General features: G+C 36.2%; 1 protein-coding gene across 6 annotated transcripts in view; it reads right to left on the bottom strand.

Moving 5' to 3' along the window:
• Positions 1-16,246, bottom strand: part of LOC145673896 (uncharacterized) — a 128,869-nt gene that overhangs the window by 9,890 nt on the left and 102,733 nt on the right. For 5 of the 6 annotated variants that reach the window (XM_081743700.1, XM_081743696.1, XM_081743699.1 and 2 more), the window contains 3 exons: positions 15,089-15,274; positions 10,434-10,565; positions 2,860-2,912 (listed from right to left, as the gene is read on the bottom strand). In XM_081743700.1, coding sequence (XP_081599826.1) covers positions 2,860-2,912; positions 10,434-10,565; positions 15,089-15,274 — 371 coding nt within the window. Of the gene's footprint in view, positions 1-2,859; positions 2,913-5,485; positions 5,632-10,433; positions 10,566-15,088; positions 15,275-16,246 lie in introns of all 6 variants that reach the window. The other variant, XR_014128840.1, reaches the window with a different exon arrangement.

Raw genomic sequence — 16,246 nt, 5'->3', positions numbered from 1 at the left:
AAGTCAGTTTACAAGAGATCTATTGATGTATTAAAATTAATAATCTGTCAAATATTATAGGAAGAAAAAATAATTTACAAAACGAAGAAAATTGCGCAGCATTTATTGATTCAGAAAAGACTGTGCAAACAAAAATAATTGACATCTGTTTAAAAAAAAATGTAGAGAGATCCCTTCTATTAACGTAAAAGAAAGGCATTTTGACCACCTTTGGCGACGGGTATCATCAAATGTATGAGCGGAAGTAGAAAAGTCAGTTTAAAAAGTAGCAAACGTGATCGAATTATATGCCGTTTCAAAGGTTCTTACAAAATAAACACTTTGATGTAATTACAGCGTCTCTATGTGAACCCTGTACTAAAATGGTAGACAAGGTACAATTAGGTCTAAAGAAATCATTGTATTTTCTGATAGGATTAAAATAGAAACTAACAAAATTCGATCAAGAGTGTAGCCAAAGAAAGAAAGCTTGAAAAGTAACAGGTTTGAGTAATGTATCATTTGAAAGACATTTACAAAATAAACATTATAGTGAAATAACGACATTTTTATGTTCCCTTTATAACAAAAAAATCAATCAAAAATCAAGGTTTACCTTTTCACATTCTGAAATAAGACCATACTGTGAACACACAGACCGGATGGGATGCTTCTTTTTTGTGCAGATATCAGGATAGCCATCTTGAGATCCGCCATGTTAGATGGAAATATACAGAAGCCATGTACTCTAACGTAATACCCTCAAATTAATGGAATACAGTTTCAAGCACTTTTCAGAAATATCAAATGTTTCATGGGTAAACTAGTGAAGCCAAGGTTGTGCGACACGCGGTACATCAACAAGTAAAAATTAAAATAAAGAAGAATAACACAAGAAAATATAGCTGAAACGTGAGTGCAAAGGCAGTGGCGTATTTAAGGGGGGCTTCCGGGCTTAAGCCCCCCCCCCCCGAAATTTTATTTACTATTTTAAAGTAAATTAAGTATCTTACAGAATTCACATTTCCAGGAATAAAGTTAACAAAGCCCCCGAAACAAAATCGTAAATACGCCACTGGCAAAAGGTGTTGCCTCTCACCAACATTATTAAATATCCATTTAGAAGATACAGCCAAGAAAAGTCTGCATAGGGAAGAAGACATTTTGGTAGGAGGAAAAATACAGGGTTAGCATAAATGATTAGTTTTGAAAAGGCTATATTTTTCAAAAGTATTGCACGTACATACATGAAAGATATATGAAAAGAACCACAAACTCATCAAGTTTGTCTTGTGTATTCCATATGGCAGCACGAGTCCATTATCTTTCCGATCAGGTGTGGCAATGTGAGGTTAGCATCTGCCAAAAATGGAGGGAAAGCAAGAAAAAAGATGTCTGAATGCGTGTCGTGTCAACAAAGGGGCACATATTGGTGAACATTTACTTATTTAACAATCACCAGATACAGCTCAGAGGCCATTTTATACTGGATATCTAACAACAACAGTGGAAAGGATTTGGGAAAGTAACGACCAGGGCCTGTTTATTAGGTACCATCCCGGCATTTGCTTGGTAGGACTGAGGAAAACCCTGGAAAATCCGTCAAGAAGGTCGGCAGCGGGAATTGAACCCACGACCTCACTAATGCGAAGCCAAAGCTCTACCACTTGTGCTACTTCGCTTGGTAGAAGGTGTACAAATTTTGCGAGTTTGTGGTTCTTTTCATATATAATCTTTCATGTGTGTACGTGCAATACTTTTGAAAATATAGCCTTCTGAAAATGAATGAATCATTTCTGCTAGCCCTGTATTAGGTGCATATTGTTTATAGCTCTCATACAACATGTTGATGAATAAAAATTAACATTGGGAACCAGTCTTTCAATAAAGCTAACCAAAATAAGTATATTAAACTATTGCTTAATGAACAAACTATTAAAGACTTATCACACGAAGCTCATAGGTGAGATATTGGGCCATCCTTTTTGCTACAGTTAATAAAAGTAAGATTAACTAAAGCTATTAGGGAAACCTCCTAAGGAAAACAAAACAATATTCAAAATAAATAAATAAAAGAATGACTGAAACAACTTTAATTACAAGGACTGAACAAATGAAAAGATAACGATACGCGTATGTTGTCTGAGATCATGCAGTTACGAAAAAATGAAAGAGAGCGGTGTCGAATGAATTGTTCAGTGGGCAGTGCTAGCTGTCTAGTATAATTGTGAAGCCACCACGTCAGTAAGATTCGTCGAAGAATAACTTGCTTTTGATGAGGAAGACTGTGTGTTACGCCCAAAGTATCTCATCAACTTTTCGCACTTTCCAATCTTGCTGTCAGGTCTTGGAACATTCATCTTCGAGTCAAGATTTATGAATCGCTGATTTTCAATTATTTGTCCCATATCGAGAAATAAACCAAAGATGAAAGTTTCAGATCGGATATCAAGCTGAAGATCTCGCGGCCTATGAACTCTTCCAGCAGGATTATCCAGCTGAAAAAGAGGCAAATAACATCAGCTCCCAGCCTAACAAAGTTGACCAGACATCGTTACCCACGTAGATAGCAATTGCAGATTTAAGACTAATATATCATAAGCAGTCTGGATCATAAAATTAATCCTCGAAATTAATTGTGTTCGCAGTTACTGGTTGGGTCTAAATCTCTTCTGAAATATTTATGTCATAAGCTTATGACTGACAGCTGTGTGTCACTAATCTTACATTGGTGAAAGAGGGCTCATGAGGTTGAGACAACATTGAGTATCAAGAATACGGCACGTACTTCTATCTGATACTATGTTATCTTTCGATTTGACCAATCCTTGTGGTTCATTTAAATTTCAGAAAAGGCTATTAAAAAATTAATCATTTTACCTTCTTAACAATACCATTCTTGCCTTTTTCTGAACCATGATGACTGTATGTACCTGAGGAAGAAAAATAAATAAATTAGTAAATTCTTCGTATTTACTGCTGAATTTGCATTACTGATTTCTTATTGTATACTGGATGTACTACGAAAACTAATTCTTAGAATAAGATTCAAAGCTTTAACTCGGGGCAGAGCCATCTTCAAACGGAATTTTCGCGTATACTGTAACCAGTGATGATTTCAAGAGATTTTCCCCGGTTGGAATTTCAATATACAAAGAGTGGAAAGTAATGCAAAAAATACTAGTCCACATTGAACAGAATCGGAGGTATAACCCCAGGGGGAATTTCGTGGCTCTGGGGAAACTACCCCTTGAAATCATCAATGACTGTAACTGACACTTTCCCCTCAATAGCTCTGGTTTATTGATTATATATGTACACATAGATTGTAATCAAAATAACAGCATCACCTGGAGTTGGAAACTGTCAGGCGGTGACCACAGGGCCGAGCTCTTGGTAGTGGTGTGTTAAAGTAAACTCCGTACTACGTGGGAAGCAGTAGCACGGCAATGTGCAGTAAAGTAAGCAGACGGTAATAGGATTTCCAAACAGGATAAATATTGCCAGTAAATTATGTGGTGAGAGGGTGACGAAAGTTCAAAGTGTGTTGCGGGTGTCGTAGATGACAATGTCCAAGCTGATTACTATAAAACTCAAGGCAAAATCATATCGATGAAGAGGAACCCTCAGTGACAGGTCCTGCCGAACATTAAAGAGGATGGTCACTCAGAACCGTTGTGGAACTGCGGTGCAAGTCGCGGAGGATCTCAAGCACGACCTCCCAGACCCTGTGTCAACAACCACTGTCATCTGGTAGACATACGGAATCTGGTTGAATGGGCGAAACCACTGATAAGGAACTATCACACTTTACCACGACGCCAACGCTGCCGAGAAGCAACATGGACTACTGGTGACTGGAAACATGTGATATGGCCAGATGAGTTAATACGTTTCCCTCGCTTCAAACTACGGGCCGTGGTTGTGTGGCGGACGCACAAAGAAGCGTATGATTCGCAACGTCTCCGTCCAATCGTGAAATATGGCGGCGGCTGTGTGGTGCAATATCCTGGCTTCCAGTTGGGTCCGAGTTGACGCTTACTGGTCAATTCACCGCCCGTAATTACGTGGGTTAGTCAGAAAGTTAGTTGCATTCCTTCGTAAATATTTTCGATCAAAGGCTATTTTGATGAAACTGTGTGGCAACATTGCAGACATGTAGCTGTATCGTGTGACGTAGCGGCTTTCACGAGGCAAGTGGAAGTGTTCTGATAATCAGTCGTAAACATGTCCCAACAGTTGCAAGTGACGTCCTAATTGAAAATACGTGCAGTGATTCGTTTTTTATGGGCGAAAAGGTGTAACTGCACTGATATTTATCATTAGTAGCATGAACTGTATGGTGAAAATGCAGTGTCATGTCAAGCTATCGCGAAGTGGTGCAACACGTTTGAGAATGGACGTACAGATATTAACAACAAACGTGCGAACTTCTGACAAAGATTAGATGGGAAGTGTGGATCACCCTGCTTATGGCGCAGACCTTCCACTGTGTGACTTCCATGTGTTTAATCCCATGAAAGACGAAGTTTCATAGCGACGATACCACTCGGATGACAAAGAAAAAACTGCAGCCCAAGAATGGTTATCGGGCATTGGACGGGATTTCTTTGCAGAAGGCGTAGAAAAACTTGTACCATGCCTCTACAAATGCTTAACTAACGGAGGTAATTATGTTGAAAAGTAGATTGCAAATGGAATTTTACAATACAAATACAGTTATTGTAAAATTTCTATCCTGTTTTATTTTCTTAAGCAGTGCAACTAACTTTTTGACTGCTCCTCGTATGTCGACGTTTTAGAGGACCATGTCCATTCTATGGACCCATAACGCCATATTCAACAATGATAAGGTGTAAATTCACACAGCTGGAGCTGTTCCAACGTGGTTTAAGGAACATCGGGATTAAGTTGACCACCTCCTCCTTTAGCCTGCTCAATCCCCAGACCAAAACATAATTGAACATGTGTAGTCCGTTTTGGAACCACGAATTCAGTGAACGACTCCATCGCCTCTCACGAAACTGCGTGATGCACCCCATGCGCAATCTTGTAATATTCTACTTGCTAATATTCACGGCCGCTATGACTTCAATGTACGTCGCATCAGAGCTGTTTTGAAGCACAAAGGTTGTACAACTGTATATTCAGGTATTCCTATTGTTTTGATCACCATCTCTCTCTCTCTGTCTCTCCTTTTTTTTTTTTTTTTTTTTTTTCTACTTGAGAGCTCATCAGCAAGACATGATTAATTCTTTAGTTAATCATAACGATCATGCAAAATAATAATATTATAGCGAGAAACCTTAATCAATAGCAACTTTTAGTTCCTACTATCCCTAAACCGCTAGAGAAAAGACTATACAATATCATATGCACAGAAAACCACGTACTTCGTCATAAAAATCAATGCACACAGGTACACAATTCTATAAAGGTAAACAAGAAAGTTCTATCGCTTTTTCACCCACCACCTTCGAACATCGATATGTCATCTACGACGTACCTGGAAGATCAAAAATGGTCCCCATCAGCATCGACAACGTTCTGGAAAGCCATGGTTCCACCGCGGTAGAACTTGGTAGGCCGTGAAGCGAAGAAGGTATCAATGTATTTTGCATCTCTAGTAGGGATTTGAATTACCGTCCTCTACTGAAATAATGTTGATTTCAGAAATATAAATGCAATTTCCAGTCTATACAATAGCTTTGTAAGAACTAAATTAGAATACGGATGTATAATTTGGGTTCCCTGCTATCAATATTATATAAAAAGGATTGAACGGGTACAAAATAAATTTTTAAGATGTCTCTTTTATAAAAAACATTAACGATCATCGTATCAAGAGAGAACATCGTATAAAACCCTTTTAACGGAATTTCATTATGATAGCTTGTGTGATAGGAGGGAATTAATTGATCAAATGTTCTTGTACAAAATAGTTAATGGTTTGGTCGATAGTCAGGAACTATTACATTAATTAAATTTTAATATTAGGAAGCACAGTCTCCGAGTTCGATTACCTTTTCATTGTTGTAAATCTAATACACTCGTACATCAAAACTCGCCAATAGCAAGGATAACTAGAAAGCATAATCTATTAGTGAAAAAATGTTGTGATGTCGACTTTGCAATGAATATTATATTAGCATAATAAAAGAATACATTAATAAGTAAAACAGTACTTTTGTAGCTAATGAGGACCTATTGATTTGGAATGCGATTTGGACCATGTATATTTAGAAACTACAAAACAAATATCAAATACATATGAAATTATATATAGGAATATCTACGGTTTGCACTTTGTTCATGTATTCATTTATTACACATTTATAACAAAACAATGTATTTACTCTTTTGCTATGTAATGTATTGAATGTATGTACTATTTTCTTTTATTATTCTGTATACGTTTGTTACTTTTCTTTTCACTTTGTTTATTCTTTCCTTTTTGTAATGTCTGTCTTTATTAGTTTTACTGAGTAATTTTATAAGGAAAGTACCTGTAATACCTATTGTAAAGGGAGCAATAGCTCTGTAATAGGTAATAACGATAAATAAGGTGATTGTCCAAGGAATGGAACAGGTGATAATCGAACGGTGCAATGTCCAGGGAGTATGGTGTCCCGGGCAATCCTGGCCATGTGGGGCTTCTTCTGGCGCAGTGCTGGTTGGGAACCGGTTTATGGGATGCTAACCAACGATGACGGCGCCGTGGAGCTTCGTACAGGACCGACTTCTCATCACATGTCAACACTCTGTCCAGAAATGGCTCCTTCCTCAGACGACACAGCAAAGAAACACAGATGTCTGCTCGCCTTCTGGTCGGGAGTCAAATCATGTGGGACTCATCGACCCAACTTGTAGTGCTTCCCAAGTTGACGGAGGTGCTGCCGAATGGTTTCTCCACTCACACTGAATTGTAGTCCCAGTACCTCACATGTTGGGCCACCGTTCGCCACAATTGCTACCTGAAAATTTCTTTTTGTGCATTTGTCAGTCTTCCGGCACGTGGTGCGTCTTCGAGTGTTTCGTCAACGTCCTTAAACTTGTTAAACCACCGCTGCATTGTCCGCGTAGTCATGACACCCTTAATAAAGGGCTGGCATATCTTCCGCCCCGTTCTAGTATGTTGGATATACCTACACCAACAACTGACCTACGCCTTATCTCCATTCATATCCAACTCACGGTGAGGGGCCCAATTGAACACAGACCTCCACAAAAAGCGATAGAACTTTGTTGGTTACCTTCATAATGTAATACTAAGTTAATATTTTAAAATGTAACTTAATTAAACAGGTTACTTGCCTGTTTAGTCAAGTATTGTGTAGAATTGATAAACTTATATATAGGATGAACAGTACTTCGATCAGAAATTTGGTAATTTTATTTTAACATTTTAATTTAGTGTGAGGCCAAACAATACAACAGGAAGAACACTAAACAGGAAAAGTGACATTATGGAGTATGGTACCTATTATAATGAGATAGATTTCTAAACATTATTTGAAAATGCGGCAAGATGTGAGCAAATGTGTTCAAATAAAAAAAATAAACTTTATTTATATTACGTGGCTCGTATTTTCCTGAAAAGATTCAAGCGTGAGTTTTGAAAAAACTAGTGAACAATATCAACTGTTTGATGTGTAAGTAATATCACAATTCTATTCATCTTTGATAATCCATAACCTTTCTATTCTCTAAAAACTGAGAATATTTTGTAATACTTCGTTATTTGGGCAATAATCAGATAACGTGTGGAGTAAGTAAACTTGAAATCAGAAGTACTTGGTTGTACTTGAAGTAGGATCTGAACTTAATTTTCGTTTCTTCAACAACAATGTATTAGTTATCCAAAACAACTTGTGTTGGACTTCGACCCCAAAAAGATGAAGACAATAACACGAAGTACAAGATTTCCTAAAAAATCAGAAATAACCATCAGCAACAAACGTTCTCCAATGCTCGGTAAGACTATTGATACCACAGTAGTAGAACTCAGTGGAAGCTGACTCAAGGAAGTCATAGAGTGCGTTGGCCACTTTGTACAACATTCAGAATCATCATAGAAGGTTGTTTGGCGAGTGGAAGAAATCCAGCGGTGTAATATCTTGGACTACATAGAGATGGATCATAATTTCTTAACCATGTCAGATAATGGTTGAGAACACACGCCTTGGCGTTGTTCTTAAGCAGAATAACAGCTCTGCGATTCAAAAGTACTGGCTCTATGGCCTTCAAATTTCCCTACAGATTTCAACTGCTACAAGTACTTAGTTGCACTGTTCAACTGGCAAATTAGGAGCAATGCAAGATGTATGATATCTCAAGCAGCCCCACAAATAATAATAATAATAATAACATAATTTCCTGTTGATATAGTGGTGTTTCTTGGTAGTTTCGTAGTGAGTTTGCATATTGCCAACCAAGGATCATGGCACTTTGGAGTATAGGAAAGAACCCACTTCTCATCGCATGTCAGCATTCTGCCCAGAAACGTACCAAGACAACCATTTTCTGTTGTAGTAGTGGTGGTTTTGGTAGTTTCATAGTGAATTCATTTTGGTAGTTCCTTTGCATGGTGCCAACTAAGGATGATGATGCTGTGCTCTGTACGAAAGAACCCACTTCTCATCCTACGTCAACATCTTGTCCAGAAACGAATCCTTTCTCTAACAAACATAACCTTCTGTTAAAGCAGTGGTGCAAAGAAACGTAAGCATTTACTCCTATCGTTTCTGAGCCGCAGCCAGTCATGTAGGAATATCACTTCTCAAGCTGCTGGGCGTTTGATGAATTGCTTCTGCATTTCTTCCCAATGCCTCACTTGATTGATCATTATCAACCTCAATATTTGCCTGAGTGGCTCGTTGCCTACGGCCTTTACGTACGTCCCGTGTGGGTGGGATTCAATATCATCCTTAACATTTGTTAGACAACTGTTCTACTATTCGATCATTTATAGGGCTTCCAGATTTTCGGACTAAAAAAGCGGGGCAAAACACTAAAAGGTTCCGACATATAATGAACTTGTAAACGTTTTCCATTAGAAAGCTTCAGAATTTTTCTTCCACAAGTTTAATAACTTAGCATGTGTCCTACAGCATTACATATAACTATCTCAAATAACAGTAAGATGCTTTTCAAGTTAATGCATAATATGGAAATCAACAACTGCTTCCACCCATCTAATATTTCCAACAAACTATTTCCCTTCCAACAGGAAAACAATTTTCTTATATACATGCATCGAATATCATATAAACGTTCCAAGTAACTTCATTTCCGTTTCCTTGCGGCTGGCAATCTCTAACATCTTCTTGTCAAGCCCTTCTGCACTATTTGACCTCGTACTGCACTCTCGTACTTGACTCGAATCACGAACTCTTCAGTCGGAATTTTTTGATAATAATCCATTTCACTCGCATTATATTCTTTCTTACCCCTGACACTACTTTACCATTCTGGAATTAATTTGTGATTTACTCCAAACAACATCCAAGTTTTCTTGTGGTATATCCTCATGATCCTGATCTTGCTCTATTTTAGAATTATATCATTGCATCTCTTCACTATCACTATTTTTACAGAGCTTATGTTCCTAAAGGTTAAACCTGTTTCCAAGGTGTCTGAACTGCTTTTCCAATTATTTCACTCTTTTATCGTTTTGTATATTGTAGAGCTCCCTCGTAAGCGGTTAGCGCACGTACCTTTAGAGTTGAAAACTTGGGTTCGATTCCCGGCGAAAGCAAATGTGGTTTGGATTCCACGTTAAGCTGAAGGTCTCTTATAGCCTCGCTGTTGAAAGGAACACTAAACTGAAAATCATACCAAGTTTCGCATATTGTCTAAATATAAAGGACTCAATTTCCTGGTTTCATCACGCAAAGTCACTTATTTCGTTCTCACATGTGTAATACTAAAATAAACTATGTTTAAAATGTAGAATGAATTATTCTTTTTGGAAAATCAGTTCTCTATATTGTTCTTCATTTGAGTCTGAAGTAGTTTTCGATCATTCCTCGAATCCGCACATATTTAATTTATCGGTTCATCATTTTCTTGTAATAGAAAATAGTGATAGATTCCGCAGTTTTTTTAAAATTTTTTTTAAGATATTCTAGAACATCTAGTAGTTTCTCTATAAATTATCGAACAATTTTATTTAGGTCCCATATTTTCCCAGCTACAATATTTTTCCCTCACATTTTTGGCACCTCATAACTCTCAAATGAGGGTTTTTAAACCCAAGTTTAATGAAATATATTTTTGTGTAAATAGATTTAAAGAACTACTTCTCCAAGTTTGGTGAATATATATTTTAAGATTGCTACCTGATAATTGGTCACTAATTTTGAGGCCAGTATTTACGTCCTCCTCTTAACAAAACCTTGGCTTTGGTCCTGTAAATAACGTAAGTTAATACGTTCATGTTCTATTACACTTACCTCGCAGTGGGTATGGCGACTGCATCAGGTGTGTGTGGCGTCTAGAAGACGTAACCGACGCTGAGGATGGTCCGTTTTTCGTACCAATGTTGCTAGGGCCAGCATACGCAAAACCAGATGCTCCCAACAAAGCTAATGATGAAGAACATAAAAGTAGATAGATAGAATACAGGGATTTTTCAATTACCTTAGGCTTACTTACGTTCGTCTCTTTATACAATAAACTACAAACAAAAGAAAATGAAAGCTAGTTCGTAAATTCCATGAACCATCATCAATATTTTTAATATCGAATACGTCTACGTGAACACACGTTATAAAACAAAACATTTTACAATAATCAGTAATTTGTTCGGTGTTTAAGTTTAGCGTCCCGTTCAGCACCGAGGCTATATAAGACGTGCATTTACAACTTAATATAGAACATTTGTATTGTTTATTCGTCGTTTAAGGTAGTTTACACATACAAAAGTAATAAATTATTGTAGAGAACAATATAGTCATATTTGGGGGCTGGCAATATGATGAATGTGAAACGTCATTTTGAAATAATTATCATATTTATTGCAAGACGGGAATAGTAATTATTTTCAAAATTACTGTAATTACGATCAATCCGCTCTTCTCTTTAGGTCATTGAATGAGCAATTCATCTCTTTGTGTTTCTTTCATAATTCGCAATTCTACTTTTTGAAGTAATACATATATCATACTGGAAACACAATAAGTATATGCAATACTGCTTGCAAATTATAAGTTAATAGCAAGATGGCCACACTATTGTGACAGGTAGTAAAGCTGGTGAATAATCTGTATAGGTTGTACTATGCCACCAAATTTCATCATTGATTGCTTCTATGCATTTGAAAATGCAGTTGAATTTGGTAATAACGCTATCCAAGGGACCTTTTATGAGACGTGCATCCAAGGGATAACTTTTTAGTAGTGGCGTTGTAACCGAAATGTGTAGTATCAAGATATCTGATATTGAAGGTGGGGAATTGGGAAGTACAGTATTTGACTACTCGATGAAGCCTGCATTGCAGATACTACCCTTTTCTATTGTTGTTTATTTATTTAAACTGTAGTACATACATACAACTCTGCTGCAGATATTCACCAAATTACTGTAGGCTACATCTGTACGTAGGTAGGATAGCAGTAATAAGTAATCATAGTCTGTTTTCTGTTACTTGCCCAATGCACACTTTCGAATTACAGGCTTTACTTCTACTTTCTATTTCTCGAACTTCATGTTCAGTGCTAAGAACTTTTCATTTCACAGCTATGTTGTCACTTCCGCAAATTTTTAAAACATTATTACCTTAGGCTTGGACAGAGAACAAAAACTCCACACTGTAAGAGAGCAAACATACCGTTAACTCTATGAATTATAACGAAGATTAGGAGGTGGACGAGCACTCGAACTTCCCAAGAAAACAGTGTGGTACCAGACAGATTCTTTGAAATTTGAGAATAGCAATGTAGGAAGAATCCGGCTCTATAAGCTTTCACCCCCATATAGGCGTATACTAGCTCCCACTTGCTAGTCGCTGAACAGGTATACTGTTCACTACAAAAGTCATCACCACTCATTTGACACTTACATTATATACCAGTTTGATGCATTTGCGTAGTCATGCTATAAAATCACTTGCCTTATAAGGAATTAGTTGCTTTCACCAATATTTGACACGGTAGAAGAGGTGTCGCAGAAATCGGAGTTGCTTTAAAAAAAGTTCAACTTTCTTTGGATGTATCTATTAAATACAAATATAATATATTTGTAAAAGAAAGAGGACTGGATTAACATTCCACAAATGCTGTTGCGCCATCCTTACCTTTGTTATTTATATCCATTAGCAGCAACAACTTTTAAAAAGTCACGCCTTCGAGGGATGTAAAAAATCCAGTTTACAGATTTTGTAAACCAGTTCTACAGTAAGAAGCACCGGTGAAGAAAAAAAAAAAAAAAGATAAAAACGGGAATAACACAGAACCATCGTATGACACCAATTTAATGGGAGGCGAAGATACGAAGTGATGAGTACATATAGTCCTGAGTATTTGTAAAACGCTAAAGTGCATACTTAAGATGATTGAGAATTACTCATTTGGCTTCATCCGGGCTCGTATTTTTGCCCTTTGTTTTAGATGTCTTACCACAACATTTCCTCCTGTCCACAAAGCTTTGCCAGTTTATACGTACTATTATTATAGTGTTTATCGAAACTGCTTTAACAGATGTTTCAGATACATGGATGTAAATATTAGCGGTATTTGTATCAAAAACACAACCTTTGAGATTAGTAGTTTCAACCTCATCTTTACAGTTATTGAATTTTCTTTTTAAAGGATTTTATTAGACAGCAAACAAGAAGAAAGAGATTTCTAATATGTATGACTTGACCACTTCCTTTGTTTAAATATATTGAGTATATGATCTCACTAGCCTACCAGAAGGTGTAACTTCTCCATAATACCACATAAAATCTGTCGTTTTTTTTCACAGAAGATAGAGGATCTTAAAAAAAAAAGTTCACATTTTTTCCCTTCCGTTCTTTTATACACGAGCAAATCGTTCAGATTTAATACTCAAAATAAAACATCTGTGATGAAACAGAGATAGTGTGCAATCAACCGAATAGATAATGAGATTACTCGCTCACAAATACACACACATACAAAGTATCCCAAACAGCACATCCACCCATTCTAAAATCTAGAATATATAGTAAAGTGAAAAATTCAAAGCCCCCTAATAATAAATGGACAATGCCGGATCAATTGGACATGTTTCAAATTTTCGACTCCCTTCGAAAGTAACTATTCAGAGCGAAAAAGTCAGTTCTTTTAAATGTTTTTTTTTTTTTTTTTTTTTTTTTTTTTTTTGACGAATTTCAATTTCTCGCCGAAAAATAAGAAACGTTTGTTCGAAATATTTATCCCGAAATCGTAGTTTTCAACCCAAATGTCTTTCAAAGTACAATTGTCTCCCTGGGGAGTTACGCGATCTATTAAATCTAATTCTCTTCTCCTTTGTTTACATTTAAGAGATACTCAAACTTAGAAGTTCATTTATAGGTCATAAGAAGCATGTTTGACAAAAAAAAAATCCAACTTTTTCTGCAGGAATACTGTGTGCTATTCAAAATGGCTGCCTTGCGGTTCGACTGTGCAGAACTTTCAGTTTGGTTATACCCCTTACGAACTAATTTCGAGTTTGTCAGATTCACCAGCGCACACAAAACCCATACTACATTTCTTCGCATCACTCCCCAGGAGTAAAGCTTAAGCCATACCATTCAAACGTGTCCACACCAAACTTTAAACGTAAAGGTTTTCATAAAATTCTCTTGGGCTTTTTTCTTCTTTTTTTCCCAATTTTCTTCCTTGAGTTGATTTTTGAGTTTAGCGTCCCTTTCAGCAGCGAGACTAATTATATGAGACAAGACCTACTGATTAACGTGGAATCCGAACCACATGAGCTCCTGCCGGGAATCGAATCCGGGTTTCCCACACTAAAGGTGCGCACACTAACCGCTTAGCGACGAAGGAGCTCCGAATTTTCTTCCTATCATCAAAAACAAGGGTAGTTTACGGAAGGGTAAAAATCAAAATTTGTGGTTTTCTCGAAATAGGATCTAACAATTTTGTTTACATTTCATATATCAATATTTCATTAATAATCCTATATTGAGGTGTAAGTCATTTTTCTGATGATAAAATCTACGAGGGCAGTTTATTCTTTTTTTTTCAAAAGATTTTCTCAAAAATGATTCAAGCGATGTTCTGCATATTTCATCGCTTCCATTAATAACACTAGAATACACGATAAGTCACTTCTTATGAAAAATCTACAAAGGGTAGTTTCCTCTTGGGATGACTTTCTTTTACCACGATTTTCTCAGAAACGACTCAGCGCTTTTGTTCATGCGACATCAGAAATAAATACAGCGGACTCTCGTTAATTCGAACAAAAGTGTATTTCCCTTGAAAACTGAATATAAAGTAATGGTAAAAGTCGTGGATGAATCTCCTGTTTGGATAATTCGAAATAATAGAGTACAAGAAATTTTAGTGTTGGATAGATTACAAACAAAAGAATGGAGTTTCAACTGGCTTTCAGCTACCCAGAGGGAGTCATAAGAAAGTCACGCCAAAACACAATCAATATAAATGGTCCTATCATTTTTCAATGATTTCCAGAAAAATATGTTAAAATACGTTGGGGGAATGACATGTTGATCAGACTTCGATACTATAATGTTCAAAGTGATAAGTTCGTATTCCTTTGCTTTCCACATAAATACTGATAATACTTTTCCAATCAAAGGATACAACATATTTCAGCCAAAAATTTTCTTGTAGGCCTTATATCTGGAGAATTACATATAATGTAACCAAACCCAAACTATCACTTAACTCAGTATGATCTGCTTATTCCGTAAAAGATACGAAAATTCGATTTAGAGGCCGTTCAAAAATCCGTTTGTGGCCCCCTCATCCAAAAACTAATTATTGACAAAGATCACAATCTTTTGATACATTTTTTTTATCATTCCTAAAATTCTTGTTAATTTTTAATTTATTTATTTATTTTAATGTAGTGATGTCTTTCTTTAAAAAAAAAAAAAAGTGAAAGATCTACTAACCAGGATTAATAGTCTGGCCCTCAAACATGTTCCCTACAATTTCCGTATCTCCACTGGTATTCATTTGGCTATCAGTCTTACAGTCCTCTTTGGTACTTGTATCAGCGATCTGGAGTAAATCGGGAACAGCTTTTACGACAGTAGGACTAGCAGCTGGTAGATCGGAAAGAGGATTCAAAACGTCACCTGAAAAAGTAAGGCAAATAAAATAGTCCTTCAATCGCATTACCTTTACTCCATAGGATAGACAAGTATAGAATTTTAAATATCACCACTGTATTTATAATACAAAAACATATCAGTCCGTGAGTAACTCCCATTCCCAATTGTATGCAGTCAAGTTAATATGTGCCGCTACCTGAGGTACTGCCTGTCTAATACCAATAGATGTCGGTTCCGTGGAAGCAATTTGCAGATTTAAAACTATTAAAATCATTCAATTGCAACCTAAAAACTACTGTTTCAATTTAATTCTTGGAAAATAGAACAATAGTACACGAGCCATATTTAGATTTGAATATTAATATGATATTTGTGTATTTTTTAAAGCAATATATTGTAATGATTAAACTGTATTCTTTCAATTTAATTATTTGAAAATGGATAATAACGATAGTGATTATAAAAGTGATTTATTGTTGGGACATGTATAGAATTACAGTCTCTAATTAAGCACGATTTTTAGATATAGTGCATTGAGGTCCGAAGGCTTGGCAAGAACAACTAGGGTCTTTATGTAGCAACAAGTTTATATATATATATATATATATATATATATATATATATATATATATATATATATATATATATATATATATATATATATATATATATATATAATTTTATGCGTTGAGGTGAGGAGTGCCTCGAAACTGTTTGTCACTTTTGTGTCGTTTGGATTCTTCTGGTATAACAGTTTTTATTAACTATTAGTGTCTGTCATCGTTGATTAAACAAAGAAAGAAACAAACTAAAACATCCATTGTTTCCATTTGTTGGCATGAATGAGTAACCTCAAATTTGAACTCAGTGCTTTCAAATAAAGTTCAGCTCTCGAGACTGTAAATTTTAAGGGTTGAGGAATTTAGATGAAATCATAGCGTATGACATAACTTGATCTGCGAGACAGGTACTTTTCCTTACTTGAAAAATTTCGTG

This window comes from Thermobia domestica, chromosome 17 (assembly GCF_964235325.1).
Source record: "Thermobia domestica chromosome 17, izTheDome1.hap1.1, whole genome shotgun sequence".
NCBI lineage: Eukaryota > Metazoa > Arthropoda > Insecta > Zygentoma > Lepismatidae > Thermobia > Thermobia domestica.
The sequence above is the reverse complement of the archived record's forward strand: the minus strand, read 5'-3'. Positions and strand labels throughout refer to the sequence as shown.